This window comes from Telmatherina bonti (assembly GCF_933228915.1).
Source record: "Telmatherina bonti genome assembly, chromosome: 11".
In the NCBI taxonomy this organism is placed as follows: domain Eukaryota; kingdom Metazoa; phylum Chordata; class Actinopteri; order Atheriniformes; family Telmatherinidae; genus Telmatherina; species Telmatherina bonti.
This window is the reverse complement of record NC_136629.1, coordinates 24420687-24438067: the sequence shown is the minus strand read 5'-3', so window position 1 is coordinate 24438067 and position 17381 is coordinate 24420687. Positions and strand designations below refer to the sequence as shown.

Sequence of the window (17381 nt, the reverse complement as noted above, 5' to 3'; positions counted from 1 at the left end):
ACATGGATGCAAATAATAAATTAAAACTGATTGCAAAGTGAGAAAAACAAAGACAAATCTGTGGTCCCCACCAGTCTCTGGTGGCTTTCTGCAAGCGGGTTTATTACAAAGTAACGTTACAGTAACAATTTCAGCTCTACCGAAATTAACCATACATTTACATGAATGCACAGAGAATGGCAACATGGAGTGGGATGTCTTCAAGGCCAATGCACACATTGCTGTAAAGTGGAGAAAAAAAACAAAAACAGGGGCTCCAGCGGCCGACAAACAAACAGGACGCAAAAGCTTTTTGAAGGTTTCTGCTACTTCTGTTAACGAGGGCGTAACGATTTCCAAAGGTTTCTGTAGTGCTTACTTGGGTTTATTGTGGTATATTGCATTGCCCTTTAAATGCAAGGTGGCAGTATTACATAGCACTTAAATAGATAATTGCAGTGCTTTGAATGGTACCATAATGCACCATATACTCCAAACATTAGCATACATAAATTACAGTACATTCAGTAACTCTCAGAGTGCGAACCTGCATTTGCCCTTCATTAGTGTCAAGAAATGTTAATTAACCGTTCATCATGGTTATTCTTGGATATTCTAGTGACCATCACTCCTCTACAGGATTTGCATAAATAAAATAAAGTACAATACAAAACAATTTGACATTGTCACAAAGAAATTAAATACATTAAAAACAAATACACAAGGCCATTAACGTTCCTTCCATATTGCATCTTGACAGAATATTTTACATCTTTTGCAACAATTTAAATAACACTCAACACGTTTGCAGTCTCTTAAGTTAGACAACTCCAGTGTCTATGGTGTGTTTCAGGTGCAACTAGCTTCTGTATTTTTTGTTGTTGTTGTTGTTTTCAAGGCCACTGACTATCGCTTGGATCCCTTGGCCAGTTTGCTTGTGGGAGTGGTTTTTCTTTGAGGAGTGGGGATCTTCGAGGGTTTTCCTCCGTGTTGGCGGGATGCAGAGCGTGGTGTCACTCGAGTGGGTTCCCCGACTGTCTCTGAGGCATCTGAGCACACAGACTGGATGTCTGAGATGTCAAAGTCAGAGGCGTCGCTCCCTCTGCGACTGCTCCCTCTGCTTCCAGCTTTACTTCCTGGCCGGCTAGAATTTTTTCTCGACTCTAAAAGTATAAAAGACAAATAATTAATGGTTTCAGTTTAAATCTCCAAATGGGACGGATACTGAGAAATATCTGAAAGTTCTACTCACCGCCTATCATCTGTGTTCGAGCCTTTAATACAGCAGCATTGATCAAGGTTCCCTCTTCAGCCGACTGAAAGCCTTTGCCAGATAAGTAGCCAGGAAGGCGCAGTTTGCTGCCTTGCACTGCTGTGCTCTGTAAACACACAAGCTTATTTTATTTGTACTTCATTATAAAAAAACGATTGTTCTAACCAGATAAAGTACACTTCAATGTGCACTAAGAAATACCAACATTGTTAATGGGTTAGTTTCAAAATGATTACTTGTGCAACAGCTGGGATGTTTCTGTGAGCAACAGTTAGTATGAGAAGTCAATTGGTCTTGAAAGAATCACACAAATAAAGACATACATGTCAAATGAAGCAGAAAGCTTTCAGGCCACAAACATTGACTCCATGACTTATACAAATTAAAGTTTATAGACTCAACTGAAATGCGTTTCTGCTGAACTTTTCCGGTCATTGTTAGGAAATCTGCCGTCACACACATGCAACTTTTATTTCCCGCTGGTGTTTAGTTAGCTTTTTTTTTTTTCAGCAGATTTCAGTTGGGTCACATGACAGAAGCACTCTGCATCTTGTGCTGAATAAGATGATACCTCTGAGGGTGAACCTTGGCTCCCAAAGGAGTCTGATGATTTAAGAGGAGTAGAGGGTTTGCTGTTTGTAAGCCATGGCTTATCATAATTGCGGGTTATGTGTTGGGGAGTCTGGGGAACAATGGCAAATCAAAAAAACATGGATTTACAAATCAAAATAACTACAAGTAAAACTAGATGGAAGAGGCATAGAAAATAATCCACATTATGAACGAATAAACAAAAGCAGGTACATGAGAGGAATATTCATGTGTGGTGTAAACATGGCAAAGAGAGGCGAGGAAACTGGCTCAGGCAGCAGGTGGGACTTCTCACCTTTGGTGTGCTGGTCACGTTTGGGTTTGATGGGACTGGGCAGCTCTGACTGGAGGTGGACCTGTTGGGAGAAGCTCCTCTGGATGATGGCCGAGACCTTCGGCCTCTGTATCGGAAGCTGGCCATCACCTGTGTGGTTCCCTCTGGGAGGATGAACTTTTCCCGCAGCTCCATATTTGTCCTGCCTTTAGCTAAGACACAACAGTCCACATCAGCCACAGTCCACAAGCAAGCTTGTTATTATAATATTTTTATAGTAATTTCTATTGGTGTATGGATGATGATGATGGTAATGATGAGTTTACGTTTTTATCTTCCTCTTTAAGTCTTAGATTTCCTCATAATTTCATAAACATTATCCTTTATTCTTTGTTCAAATGTTCATATTTAGTAATATCTCTGTTTTTCTAAATAATTACCAAGAATTTTCCAAAAACCTCTTAAGAAATACCTGAGAAATTATTAGGAAAGTGCAGACTTATACAATAAAGTTGTATATAATAAGACTGTCCTCAAAGTATTTCAAAAGCAGAACTCATGCAATTTCAAATCTCTTCCACACTGTCCAACAAAGATTAAAAAAAAAAAAAAAAAAAAAGCTGCTGCAACAGTAGTGGAATAAAATTATTATTATTGGCTGAATTAAATCAAATCCAAATATATAAACACTTGCATAACCAAAGCTGTCCAAATTAGTGGAATTACAAAAACCACAAAAATATAAGCAGCACAAAAGAAAACAGAAAAATTAGGAAAATAAAGTTTGCATGCAGTTTAAAGTAAAGATTTATTGAACAAAATAACCTGAAATAAAAATGGTTTTCCATAAAGAAAACATCATACATTTCCTCCAACAATGAAGTTGGAATATTTTCTGCATATTTACAGGTAACACACTTCAGCCAGCTAAGTACTTCTTGAACTTGAAATATCTGGCTCCTTGTTACATGCTGAGAAAATCACAAACTGATTTTGTTGCGTCAAGTCCCAAAATACTCCGGTGTCCCAGAGTAAGTGTCAGCGGGTGATGTGACTCACACAAACAACTGCATGCATGAAAACCAGCCACAGCTCGGTGATGGCTGATTGTGAGTGCAGCTGGTTTCTCGGTGCTATTCATTCACAATGAGCGCTCGCACGCAGCTACGCTACACGAAAGGTTCACAGCAGGACCAACACAAGCAGCGCACACTCGGATGTGCAAACACACATACCACTGGTGGGTTCATGGAGCATGGAGAGAAAGTGTGAGATTTGCCAACCTAGAGGAGACTGAGTAATTGAAGAGTTTGATTCCGAGCGCAACATTTTGCTCCCATGGTGATGAACTAGAAGAAACCAAATCATGTTCAGCGGGAGGATGGTTTAGCAGGAAACACAGCAGAGAGAAGAAGAGATGAAACTTTTGCAGTAAATGTAGGCACAGAGAAGATATTTCCATGCATAAATTGGTGACCAGTTGATAATCTGTAACTGTTTTCTAATATATTTTTAGGGGATGCATTTAGTCTTGCTTTATATCTGACTCACAATATAAAAAAGTAAGTGAAAAGAAGATACTACTGGCATGACTTTAAAGCACAGGAGCCAGATGAAACAGTGCCTACAGTCACAGTACTGACTTCCATTTATATTCATGTTGAGGATTAGATGTTTAGCTTTCCAAAGCCTGTGAACTTAGAACCATGAAAGCAAATCCTTCTCAAGTCTGTTAATTTTAATAACCATGTTCAGTACTAAAGTGTAGTGATTGCACTAATATACTCGAGTGTTTTTCTAAGTGAATCTCTCCCTACTGACTTTAATCCTCAGTAATGTGACTAAACTCAGTAATCCTGACTTTAAACACGTTCTGATCAGTCATCATTGAACTTTGCAAAATGTTTTCATTGTGTCACTTACAAACTGTATTGTCCAAACAGAGGCGGATATACTTCTAGATGATCAAAAAAGATTTGTATTCATGACCAAAACTTTAGTATACTACCAACAGAGGCTCCTTCAGTTGCCAAAGTATTAAATAAAATTAATAAATATAAATAACCACAGAACAAAATCAATGGAAAAACTGAATTAGCGTATTATTTAATATAGAATTATTCAACTTTTTCTTCTTTTTAGACTCACCTCGACAGGGGTCATTCTTCACCAGGAACTCATCCAGAGCCATCCAGCCTCCTCCCACTCGCACCATCACTGTGCTACGTAAAATTCGCACAAGACGCAGCTGCTGAGAGTCTCCAAACTACAGCAGTGGCAGGAAAAACAGGGGACATGTGAAAAATACTGACCTTCCAACAAGCATCTTGTTCTGCAGGCTGTGCAACACTGAAAACCAGATCGCTTTTAAGATTCTGATTTATATTTGCAGTTAATTTATTTAGACTAATTCTACATAATATATTGAATGACACCATTTTGATTATAAATATAAAACTTTATGTTTTATGTTTTCTTTCCATGTTGCATAGATTTAGACATAAACACAGAAAGATTTTGAGACAAAACAATAATTTTCAGTTTTCATTCAGAAGCTATATAATATAAATTACACAAAGGTCAATCCAACTGGTTTTTATCTTTAAGGTTCGTCAGTGTGTATAATTATCATTTTTACATCACTGACTGAGCTTCTGTTGCACTAAAGTGACTCTTATCTTTATGTCTGACACTAACACAAGGAAGCATTTAATTTAATCTTGAGCCTGACTGGTTAACTGTCAGGACAGAATGGTTAATACATAAATATGTTTGTGAAATTTACATCATTCTTACTCATAAGAAGTAAATAAACTCCCCATTTATTCAGCTATATTTAGAAATTAATTTCTTGTAATGTGTCATAAAGCTAAGGGGTGGTTGCAAGCAGCTACTCAAACCTGAAAGACTTACTAATGTAACCAGACTGATAATATCTTTGACATTTCTGCTCATTTGAAAACTTTTTTTACAGTTATTATCTGACTTCTTTCAGCATCATCTAACCACAGCCTGTTAATAAAAGAAATGATGAAGGCACATCATTATACCACCAGGTGGCGCTGGTGTATGATTTGCCTTCACCTCACCAGCCAAGCACACACACTTTACACAACAAAACTGAGAGCGTGTTATGGATACGAATGGTTCAAGCTCTATGGGGGTGACGAGGCAGATGTCAGCCAGTTGGATGTGACCGTGAGCATTAGCACAAAAACGTCATTTGCAAAGACAACAAAAGTGACAATCACAGCTGCATGCTTTTTTTCAAAGACGTCACATCATGATCAAGCGAACAAACAGCAAACATCTCCTGCAATCTTTGTTGCACTTTCTACGGCTACAACTTAAATACTCAGGATGTGTTGACACTGATGCAGATCAAATGCAGCTAGTTCCAACGACACACTGAGAACGACATGAGGAATGGTTTGAGTCGAATCCTTCTAATCCACCACAGTGCGACACGCACACATGACCAAACACTGATGACCCTCTTCTTCTTTCTCATCATCTTATGGCATTTCCTAAAATCTTCTAAATCTTGCACTCATATGATTGTCTGAATGATTTAATGCAACTGGTGAATCTAGTGATCAGATACATTAAAGGTGATGATGATCTGGAGGAAAAAAGGCACAAAAAAACAGCTTAAGAGTAACCATTTACCAGAATACAGCTTTCCAAAACTGCAACGTGTAGGTGAGGCGTAAGATTTTGATTTTCCCTGTTTGCTATTGTCTCATCGCCGATTAAGGAGTCATGTAAGCAGTGAACCAGACCAAACTGTCAAAAGAGTTATTTCAATTCATTGTTGTGTTATACATCAAAACAAACTAACACATAAACCATCACCGACACCCGTGTCCCCTTTCACTAACCCGTATCAGAAATCAACTTTGTGCAACATGCAATATGTCAGGGATCATAAAACTCAGTAAATGAAAGCAAAATATTTACTTAAATTATGACGGCTGCCCAGTTTTGAAAATATGTGAGTCGGCTGACACGCAACTCTGTGTGAGCCTGTGTTTGTGTAAACTGAAGCACCCAAGTAAAGCACACAGAAAGCATTAATATATGCCCAGCAGATGGATTTATGCCCATAAACCAATAAAAAACATGGGCTGAAATGGTGCCGGTAAGCCAATCTAGCATTTTCTGAAACTCAAAAGTAGATATGTAAAGATTTGCAACACTGATTTTCTTTTTCATTCATTTTAAAATAATCTGAAAATTGTACTAATGTAACAAATTTAAAGCAAAATTATGTGAAATTTAAACATGTTCATCCTCCTTTCATTTAAATTTTTCAAATCAAGTCAAATTGCTGATCATATGCAGCTAGCATGAATAATTGTTAGCTTAAAAAACATATTTTACATAATATCCTGTGTAGATTAAATAAAATGGCCAAAGGTTTTTCTTTTTTTCGTTATAATTTCTACTTCTGAGTTCCAGCCTGATAACTGGGCAGAATGTGTTAATTTGACAGCAAATGTGGCAAAAGCAAAAAGGCTTGAAAAGGCACAAGAACAAGAAGACAAAAACAGAAATGGACACTGATTTGTACCTGATTTCCAAGGTAGAACTGGTGATGTGAAGAACAACGAGAGAGAAATGCAGAAAAGTTAGCAGGTGTTAAGCGTATTTAACAACTTACCTTCACTAAGACGTTGCCATAAAAAGTTATTTCAGTACTTTTAATATTATCAAAGCATGACATTACTTGTTTGTCGAAAAAGTCATGTTAAAGTTAAGCAGGTAAAAAATCGGCTCACCCTGTATTTGTTTGCTCCAATTTGCTCCACTTGGAATCGTTTTGGACATTTGCATTTTGCGACTTGACGCGTAACCTACAAAACAAATCATTTGTATTAAATTGTGCGCCAGCGACAGTTTAAAACTTAAGGCATAAGACTTTGAGTACCTCGTCTTCAATCTTGTCTGCATCTGTTAGTGGTTTGTAGGCATCTTTGTTTGGATGAAGAGCTGCCACAAACTCGTAGTAGTCGATGTATCCATCGCCGTCCCTGTCGAATATGTCAGCCACGGCACTCATCTCCAAGCGACTGGTAGGAAACTCTGTTAAGATGCCATCATGCGGTGCAAAATTAGTCATTTTCCAGTTGGTTGCATGTTGTTTAGTGGTGATTTTTTTCAGCCGGATACTTACTGGAAGAGAGAATTCCCTCAATGAACTCCTGTCGGGTCACCTTGCCATCTTGATCTTTGTCAATGCGACGGAAGAAATCCATCACGCGAGATTTTTTGTGGTTCATCCAGCGCATGTAGCGTTTACGCCATACGTCAAAGTCAAAGTTGGCAAACTCCTTTAACTGAAAGAAAAAAAGAAAAAAAGAATAAAGGCGAATTTTTAATAAATGTGCACTTACAACACCGAGAACCGGATGTACCTCTTCCAGTCTATCCAAAGCATCGTTGAGTTTCCTCCTTCTGTCTAAAGCCAGCAGCCACACATGCTGCCACTTGGTGACCAGCAGGTTGACCTGTGGGTTCTTGGTTTCAATGGGAGCTTGTGTTGTTGCAGCATACATCGCTTGTGTGGGAGAGCGTTTTCCTGTAAATGAAACACAAAGCCTCACTGTGACTGGACTTTCATGCTTTAATCGGGAGGATTTACGATGACCTTATTCCAGGTGCCAAAATGGGCAAGATGAGGATGTCTCATCATCCTTCAGTGACTCAACACTCAGCCAGATGGCTCAGGTCACGCTCTGTGAGGGATATGTGTGGGACACGTACTTCCAGTTCTTCCTTTGTCCAGCACAGGGATCTGGGACTGAATTTGAGGCTCCACAGCAGCCTTCCTTTTGTGTGTTTTAGTGATTTTGTCAACATCTGGTTGCTTCCTGGTCATTTCCTCCATGAATGCCTGCAGGGAAAAGTAGCTACTGTCATTAAAACAGCCACCAACACGAGATGCTTTAGATAACATAATTGTCCACAGTTTGACTTCACCTGATGTTCTGCTATGAGGGTTTTGATCTCTTCAATCTCCTGAGGCAGCAGCTCCTTGTCCTTATCGTTGATGTTGGTTTCAGCCCACTGTAACCAGGTCAGAAGGTTCTCCAGCAGCGCTTGAGTGGTTAACAACTCAGTGAGGGCGGTGGCCAGTCTCTGCTGATGCTGCCTGGCCCATGCTTGCACCTATAACAGCAGCATTACACATTTTACTAATGTATATTATTATCTGTTTACTGTATACAGCATCGCCATATTTAGGATAAAAGAACAACATCAGTTCCATTAAGGCTGCAGTTTACAAAACCTTGACATAAATCCCTATTGTAGTTCGAAGCACCAAATAATTGCAATATGTTCTTTCGCACCAACAGGTGTGACACGCATACATGCCAACATGCAGCTGTGTACTGACCTCCTCAAACCGGGCTTTAATGATAGTGTTCCAGTGCTTGATGGTTGTGATGGAGTCCGGATGGCAGATGCTGAGAATGGCCTCCCCCATGCTGGTTGCTTTCGTCAAAGCCACTCGCTTTTCCTCCAGCTTTCTCATGAATTCCTTCGAAATAGCACACGCCAAAGAGTTTATGTTTGGAACTGAATTATCTTCAGCGAAAACATAAAAATGAAACAAAGCTCATACTTGTTTTAATGGCAGATTTTAATCAGATGAGATCATAGTTTTTAAATACAGTTCTGCCGTTTGGGAATGGAAGCTGGCAAGAGGCGCAGCAGACAGGTTGCATTGACAGCGTCTCAACTGCTTTTCATCACAAAAGAACGCTGCCATGTTTTGTTTCTGTACCAAGGTAACTGAAGACAGCCAAAATCTACAATTTAAATAGGAACTTTGATCTTTAGATTTAAATATACATTTTATTACCTTGTGTTGTTCAATGAGTGCCCGCAGAGCCTCCTCATCATCCGGCAGGGTGCCATGGAAACGCAAGCTCTGCTCAGCCTCAGCCAGCCATTCTAGCAGGATGTGAACGGTAGAGTGGAACTCCTCAGCCTGCAGGCAGACAAGACACATCAGTCAGAGTCGGAGTGAATTTACTTCCCATCTAAACCCAGTTGCAGCTCTACGGTACCTGGCACAGGGCCTGTTCCAGCCGGGCCTGCTTTGACACAGAGAGGTTGCACACTGTCTCCCAGCGAGTACCCAGCTCCTGCATCTGGACTTTGACCCAGGAAGAGTCATCATGACTGCTCTCGATCAGCTCCCTTGCTGAACGCTTGAGAGCCTGAACGCTCACCGTCCGCTTTCCCAGCTCTTTCTGGAAGACCTGAAGCGACAAGTTCATGGAGGACACAGTCGAACCGTATTAACCAGCTTAAAACACCACTGCGAAAACTGCTTCAAAAATACTACATACTGGTGATGACAGGCAGAGTAAAGTTCCCTTTTAGCATTTTACTGGACATGACTTTGGGTTAATATTATAGTTCAAGCAAATTTCTTTTCTTATAATACAAAGAAGAAGGTTGCATGTGGATTCTTTTTAATATTGTCTTTGGAAAACTATCAAACATAAAAGCACATATTCTCTATAATTTTTTATTTCAAAACAAAAAAAAAAATGAGAAAATAACTGTTTTTAATGGCTCTATGACCCAAATCTTGTTTACGTGCTGATATGCTTAAAATGAAATAAAAAGAAACAGTGGTGGTGCAGCTGTGAAAGCTTTTATTTTTGTAATTTTCTTTATGCTGTGACTGTGCAAGTCATGCTGCTTGTTTGGTTTGCTGTTGCTCTGTACCTTGTGGTTGTCTATCAGGTTGAGAACCAGATCTATGTCTCCATGTACAGGCTGGTCCTCAGCCAGCTGAGGCTCCACTCTGTACAGCCAGTCAATGAGAGCTTGGAGGGCATCTGTAAACTGTCCTGAGAACAACAGGGCCTCCTCCAGCTTGTTTTGCCTGCAGGGCAGATAAATGACTCATAGTGAAAGTCGCTGTTATTGTCCTTCCAGGCTGCAGGGATTAAAAGCAGGAACAAATGTAAGAAGATTTTTTTCTTCCTAACCTTTCTATTGACTTGCCACAAACAGTGTCCCATTTGTCCCGCAGCTCGCTCAGCATGTCGTCCAGTTTCTGATTATCATCCTGAAGGGAGGTTTTATCTTTCAGGGCGCGCCCTGTTCGAGAGGTGGTGTCATACACAGAGTGTTTGCTGCCCAAAGCTCTTTGGAACTCCTGCATTTGAGAATGAATGCCGTTAGAGACATGCTCACAGCAGTATCTTTTACATGAACACGGCAACACCGGCTTTGCTTCTTACTTTTAAACATGTCGAACAGAACTCTACTCTGTATGTGTATGTTTTGGATTAAGACAACAGTGCTCATGAGGGAAACAAAAAGGGGGTCAAAACTCAACAGCCACAGAGATTAAAAGTATCCAATCCTTAATACATTTGGTCCATCTCAGGATTATGCTAGGATTAGCCCAATCTCCCCACATAGCACTACAAGCACAACAAGATGGAACTGTAACACAAGTACATCTATGATTTATGCATTCTTTGGAAAATGCTATTTCCATCATTATCCTTTTTCTCTTTGGCTTCTTGCTCTCAGGCATGAACACTTTTAACATGAAGCAAGAGTTTTATTTTAGCTTGTGAACAGTCGTTCAGATGCAGACGTCTCTGTTTAATGTACGAAACTATGCTGTAGATGCTGTTAAAAGCCTCTGGCTTTATTAAGTTCCATAAACCTTTATAAAATATGATCAGTCACCTTGTGCTGCGCCAGCTGCATCTTGATTTTATCTGGATCATTGGCAATTTCCACTTCAGAGTCCAGACTCTTCTCTGACTCATCCAACCACTCCATCAGTTTATTAAAGGTTTCATGGAACTAATGGAAACATAAGAAACAAAGTCAAATATTTAGAAAACAAAACATAATTTTACTTGACTTATCACAAAGACCCGCTTAGTTTTCACAACTTAGTTTGGCCAAAGAAAAGAAAAATGCCTGATACGAGTGAAAGATGATTTATCATTTTCAGTATAGCAGTACCTGCTTGGCCCTCTTTCTGGCATCATCCAGCAGACGACCTCGCTCCACAGACCTCTGCACCAGCTTCTCCCAGCGACCCTGCACGCTGAGCAGCAGGTTCTTGATCAGAACCACATCCTGCTTCTGGCTGAAGTACTTCAGATGTGTTCCGCTCTTGTCCAGTTCGATAATGTGCTCTCTGTGGGAATTCACCTCTGTCACAAACATCTACGCAAACAAAGAAGATCACAGAGAAGGGAGACATTCAGGTCAGGTGTTATAATATCAAAAAGGAATAATAGGTTTTGGCTTGACGGTGGGGGTTGTGTAATTCATCTGATTAATGTGCTAGTGAGCTTCATTCTGAATTGCAAAACAAATACCATTAAGTCACGGCTGACCTCAGCTCAAAGCAGAATGGTGACTGAGTAAACATTAACCATGATCGCTGACTGATTATTGGTTTTACCCCACAAATAAAATAAGTAATCACGCATTTCAAAATGGACTTCCTTTCATCAGCATTTGATTTCTTTTCAGAGACTGTGCAGCTGTCCTTTGTGTGCAGACATTACCTTGTGCTCATCAATCTGAAACATGATGGTCTCCAGTATGAGAGAAGCAGGCGAAACCATGTTTAGCGTCTGCTCAGCTTGGGTTAGCCAGACAATGAAGTCTTGCAGAGAGTTGTGGAAATCTGTAGCCAGCGTTAAAGCCTCTTCAAGCTTCACCTGTGGAATCAGAGCATGAGAAAGTGCTGATTTGTCTGTCCGATGCTGATGTCGAAGATCACAGCTCTCTGTACAACCCAGCTTATCTGGTAGCTTCATTTGTGCCTGTTTTAACAGCGGAAGTTAACATCTCCGTAGGGGCTGATGATGAGACTGAAAGGCAATGATGAGTTTTTAATCGAATGAGAGAAAGATCCACAGTGGCTCCATCACTGAATGATATCCGTTCAGCACAGCGGAAGCCAGAGGGGCTCATTGCATGTCAACAGTGTTAATGACATTACAAACCTGATGTGATTTTAAGGTAACAATGTGTCGTTGTCTGATATTGTACGCCACAAGTCTCCTTTTAGCTGGACTAGTTGGTGTATAAAATCTTTTCTGTTCGAATATTCTGTTCAGCTCTCTCGACAATTGAATTTGAATGAGAGAGAAATAATGAGAGGGTTTGGTCTGCAAATCTTGGCAGCTCTGTGATTTACAAGACTTTGGATCCCAAGAAACGGGACCAAAGTAAATAGGAAGCAAAAACATGACTGCAGACTTCAACAGGCAGAATAAAGAGAGCTCCATATCTGGAGTGAAAGATGGTAAAAAGGCAGAGAGGGTTCAAATCTTTCAAGTTAAATGATTATATTTACTCACTAAGGTTCAAGGACTCACTAAGGGGAAGATGGTGCTGTTGAGTACTAACATTACAAAGATGACTATTTTTTTGGTTTTTTTTTTTTTTTTTGGCTTTTTATCACTTCTCTTTCTTTTACACACTTATCAGGGCTTCATTAAATGGAACATGTGAGAACACTGTTGTTCCACTCACACGGCAGCTCCACCACTGTGATCTACAGTGTAACCACATCCTGTGTGTCTTTGCCAGCACTTACACCATTCATTATCAGCACTGGGATTAAAGGCTTTCAGCTGCAGAGTCATGGCTCAAGTGTATGTCAGCATTCTCTCACTGGGATCTGAGGTGGTGAATCATTCGCTACTACAGCCATTCAGACTCCCTACCTTTCTCTCAGCGACCTTTCCCTGCACGGCTTCCCATTTCTCCTTCAGATTGACGAGGTCCTGCTCCGTGTTGCTGTCTGGCCCTTCAGGCGTCATCGCGAGCAGCTGGTGACCCTTGTTCAGCAGCTCCTGATATAGTTCCTCCTTGGCCTCAAAGGCAGAACACAACTCCTATAAGGAGGGAAAAAAACACAATGGAATGAGCAGAGCAAATATGTCATCAACAAGACAAGATTACGGTTTAACTCAGTCAGTTTGTCCAAGTTTGGCCCAAAAATGGTTAAAGAATGAGAACGGTGAGGTACACTGACTGTTGCCCACAAACATTTAAACAGTATAATGTTACAAATTTGATTTTTTTTTTTTTTTAAAAAAAAAAAGGTATTTCTCGTAAATATCTGCACTGGTTTTACTTCCATTAAAAGTCACCACTGACTCTTCTTCAAGAATCCCTCGCTGTTAAAAGTGTCTCCATTACGGGGAGCAAAAACAAATAAAGGAAACATTCCTAAATTCATTACAGCCAGACATGGTGGAATCAATTTGAAACACTTAAAAGGTTTTTTGTTATCTTCTGCAAGGAGATGCAAGTATTGTATTTTGCAGTGTCATTTAATTTTCACACTTTGGATAAAACACAGAAAAGACACAGTCACCTCCTTGCCAGCCTGCCATCTGTATGCAGCCTTTCATATTGTTAAACACATACCAGATGGGCGTTAAGCTGCTCCCGGGCCGTGTCTGGTAAGCCTCCCACAGCCTTTGATGCCAACAGCTGACGTTCTGTGTCTTTCAGCCATTGCTGCATATCTTCTATCTCACCATGGAAACCTTGGGCCTACAATACAATACAACCTGAGTCAGGACAAAAGGTGGCTCACACACACACACACATTGTTGGAAACCTGAGGCTCAGAGGATGTCTGAGTTATTAATTCCTTGCATTCATTTGGCCACTAAAACTAGATGTCTGAGCTTTTCAGTGGTGTAAAAGCTTTGACCACAGTGAACTGAAGCCTGAAAACAACAGAGCGATTCATGATTGTAGCCTTTCTTTTAACTTATCTTTTGGATTTGAACTCTGAATAAACAAAATATCGGGGTGAACCTTTGAAAACAAAATCTCTCTTTCAGTTTTAGTGCTATAAACCCTTTAAACTCTGTCTTGATGAAAACACAACAGCTGTAAAAATGGTTAATATTAAGAAACTTTTCAGATGTTACCCAAATAACACTTTTATTCCTTCACCCCCCCACCCCAAAATGTTCAGTTATGAAAGGGAGCTCCATAGGAAACAAAACAAAAAGGGGTAATCACAGATCTTTATGACTTTGACATGACATACTTGCTCCCCCAAGGAGAAAAGAATGAGTCACGCTTTATTAAACAAACTTTCTGTTAGATGGATTCTGATACCTGAAGCAGGGACGCCTCCAGCTGTTGCTTCCTCTGCTCTGTCTTCTCAAGGATCGCTTTCCACCTCTGGTTCAGGTTCTCCAGTTTGCTCTGCAGACTAGAAGCTTCCTCACCAGCGCTCGACTCAACCAGGTCATGACCAGCTTTGTTCACCGTCTCCACTGTCGCCCTATGAGCCAACACGTCTATCTGGAGGACCTGTGGAGATCAAGCAACCAGGAAAAGCAGAATGTTGGATAGGTTGCAGACAAAATAACACAAATGTTTCAGGGTGATTCATTAAGGTCCCGTCATCAGTCTCAATGAATACTATGAGAATAAAATATGCATTAGCAGAATTCATTTACTGTCATCTCGGCCCATTTTAATGGATTGAATGAAAAACTGAAAAAGCTTGTTTCTTTCACAAAGCTGTTGTTTTGCAGATTGGAAAACGATTCGCCTTACGTTGTGCTTGGCGAGTTCTATCTCGATGGCTTTGGGGTCCCCTGCAGCTTTTTTCTGTTCGTCAAGCAGCTCCTCGGTGTGACTCATCCAGGCCAGCAGCTCATCCAGTGCATGCTGAAACTGGCCCAGAGCCAGAAGGCCACCCTCCAGTTTGTGCTGGATTATTGACAGATTGATCCATTAGATTTCAGATTCAGTGAAAACATTTGACTTCAAGAACACAACACTTCAGCTGTTTGAAGGCATTGCTATGTCTGATTTTTACACTTATGTTTTTAATTTAATTTAGCGTTAGAGATTTTAATTGCACATATAGCCAAATACTAAGAAAACAGCAAATTTATATGTTTTTGTGAAGTGAAAACATGTGAAACAGTTTGAACAAAATACTTTTTTAAATGTATGACAAAAACTATTTAAATACAAGTTAGGAATTAAATAATTGTTTTTCAATAATTTTTCTATTTAAAGGCATAATTGTCTAATTCAGTTTTTATACTTTAAATTGAATTCTTAACTTTTACAATTATAGACTGTAAAATAAGTAATACATGTGTTATTGTTATGATGCTAATCACCACGTAACACTTATTATGAATGAATTACTTTATTACTGAAGGAACTATGGATACTATGTTTTGTATTTACATTAAAATGAGCTAGAATCACAGAGAGTTGATCATTTTTTGTGCATCTTTCCCTTCTCTGACCTGTCGGCTGATAAGCTTCTCATCAAGGTTGTTCCACAGCATCTTCAGCTCAGACATTGGCTCCTGGATGGCGCTGCGATCACCCTCCTCCACCACCTTCTTCAGCAGAAGGCCTGCCTGATGGTTCAGACGCTCCATCTCAATCTGGAGCTGATACGCCTCCCCTTTGAACTCCTGACACACAGACAGCGGCACACCCATTGAGTCAACACATGTACGAAGTCATAATGGACAAGGTTTGTCTTATGGTACATCAAAGTACATGTGACAACTTTGTGAATATTTTCTTACAGAGCTTTTATTCCTGTGCACAAAGGGAACTAGCTCAGGTGATGACTTAAGCAGTAGGGGTGGGAAAATCGAATCGAAAAATCAGAAATCTGGATCTTTTTCTTCACAATTTTAAAATCGATTTTTTTTTTTTTGTTAAAGAAATCTTTTTTTTTTTTTTTTTTTCAAATAAATCAAATTAATGTACTATAAAATTTTTTTATCATTTTTATACATGCGTTATAGCAGCAGAATGATGGTCTGGCTACTGTGTTGTTTGACGAGCAAAAAAAAAAAAGTTTTATACATTTTTTTTTGTTGTTTTTAATCTACAAAAATCAGCAAAAAGTATCGGAGAATTGTGAATCCCAATTTAAATCGAATTGGCACCCAAAAAATTGGAATCGAATCGAATCGAATTGTGACAAAAGCATGTTGTCACAGCCCTATTAAGCAGTAAAGAAATGAATAAGTAAGATAGAACAGTAAGAGATAATCATGTAAGCTTAAAGCATACAGACATTAGCGGGGTTCAATTATGACATATAAAACATAAACAAAGCAGACTCTACCTTAAGTTCTACTATCTGTTGCTTGACAGTTTCCAGGTCTGTACCAACAGGGGACATTGAATCCAGTTTGCTCTCCAGAATATCCACCCAGTCAAACATACCCTGGGTGCAAAGTAAGGAACCATTAAATACAAGTGGGAGCCATGTTTCACGTTTGTTTCTTGTCTCGTGTTATGCATTAAATAACAGCTGCTCCGTGCAGTTTACAATTTATAAAGACATTCAAAATGAAAAGGTGAAGAAAAAAGCTTCAAAGATGAAAACAATGTTCTTTAGCTGAGGCAAAATTAAACCAGCTGTGTAAAGGATTCCTTTCCCACCATAAAAGATCTTAAAAGAACTTCATACACACGAGTTAAAGCTGGAGCCAAATATAGAGCAGGACTCTGGCTGGTGTTTATTGTTTCAAAATTAATAGCTCTCTCATAAAATGTACGACATGACTTGACTGTACTGTAATCTGTGGTTCATCTGATGCCTTAAAATAATCTGGCTCAGTTTATCTGTTCAGCTGTATGAAAACATAAAGATGTCTCGATGAATATGCACTTGGTTATTCTATTACCCAATAAATAACAAAAATAGAGTTAGAATGTTGTTTGACAAAAGACTTGGAAGAGTTTTGCAATGAAACCGATTCGGGTCTCACTGTGTTGCTGTTAAGTCTAGTACCTGCAGGCCATCTTGAAACTGCACCGCAGCCTGCATGGCTTCTTCCAGCCTCTCCACTCTCTCCTTCCAAGTCTTATTAAGGTTCTCCCATGCTGAATTCACCTGTAACAGAACGTCACACACAAAATATGACTGTATCAATGCTCCAAACTTTCTGCGTGAAAAACCAATAAAGTGAATTGAATGAAAATAAGCAAAATGCTCAAGTAAAAATGGATTTTTAGAAAAAAAAAAAAAAAATTAAACCTCGTCAAGACTTTTCTTGATCACAGGCTTATCAGGTTCCCCGCAGGCGGTCATAAGTTCTGCACCCTGAGTTTGAACCACTTCAAGTTCCTCTTGCAGCCCATCAATCTCTTCCTTAAATCCCTGTGGAAATTTAAAGCATTAAAAAAAATCAACTTAAAAACTCCAACATTTACAGTAATTAATTGGTTAAT

At 39.5% G+C, this 17381-nt stretch overlaps 1 protein-coding gene across 11 annotated transcripts in view; it reads right to left on the bottom strand.

Moving 5' to 3' along the window:
• Positions 1-64: 64 nt before the first annotated feature.
• The window catches only part of dst (dystonin), an 88420-nt gene continuing 71103 nt past the window's right edge, over positions 65-17381 (bottom strand). For 7 of the 11 annotated variants that reach the window (XM_079249268.1, XM_079249269.1, XM_079249271.1 and 4 more), the window contains 29 exons: positions 17188-17310; positions 16942-17043; positions 16270-16371; positions 15428-15601; positions 14718-14873; positions 14271-14468; positions 13563-13691; positions 12854-13024; positions 11684-11839; positions 11130-11336; positions 10845-10964; positions 10130-10299; positions 9864-10023; positions 9194-9388; positions 8986-9114; positions 8518-8661; positions 8100-8288; positions 7884-8013; positions 7535-7698; positions 7294-7456; positions 7048-7202; positions 6899-6973; positions 6691-6708; positions 4266-4383; positions 3353-3466; positions 2139-2329; positions 1824-1934; positions 1232-1358; positions 65-1142 (listed from right to left, as the gene is read on the bottom strand). In XM_079249268.1, the coding sequence (XP_079105394.1) occupies positions 886-1142; positions 1232-1358; positions 1824-1934; positions 2139-2329; positions 3353-3466; positions 4266-4383; positions 6691-6708; positions 6899-6973; positions 7048-7202; positions 7294-7456; positions 7535-7698; positions 7884-8013; positions 8100-8288; positions 8518-8661; positions 8986-9114; positions 9194-9388; positions 9864-10023; positions 10130-10299; positions 10845-10964; positions 11130-11336; positions 11684-11839; positions 12854-13024; positions 13563-13691; positions 14271-14468; positions 14718-14873; positions 15428-15601; positions 16270-16371; positions 16942-17043; positions 17188-17310 (4248 nt within the window). In that variant the 3' untranslated portion in view covers positions 65-885. The remainder of the gene's footprint in view (positions 1143-1231; positions 1359-1823; positions 1935-2138; positions 2330-3352; positions 3467-4265; positions 4384-6690; positions 6709-6898; positions 6974-7047; positions 7203-7293; positions 7457-7534; positions 7699-7883; positions 8014-8099; positions 8289-8517; positions 8662-8985; positions 9115-9193; positions 9389-9863; positions 10024-10129; positions 10300-10844; positions 10965-11129; positions 11337-11683; positions 11840-12853; positions 13025-13562; positions 13692-14270; positions 14469-14717; positions 14874-15427; positions 15602-16269; positions 16372-16941; positions 17044-17187; positions 17311-17381) is intronic. The other 4 variants (XM_079249264.1, XM_079249266.1, XM_079249263.1 and 1 more) reach the window with 2 other exon arrangements.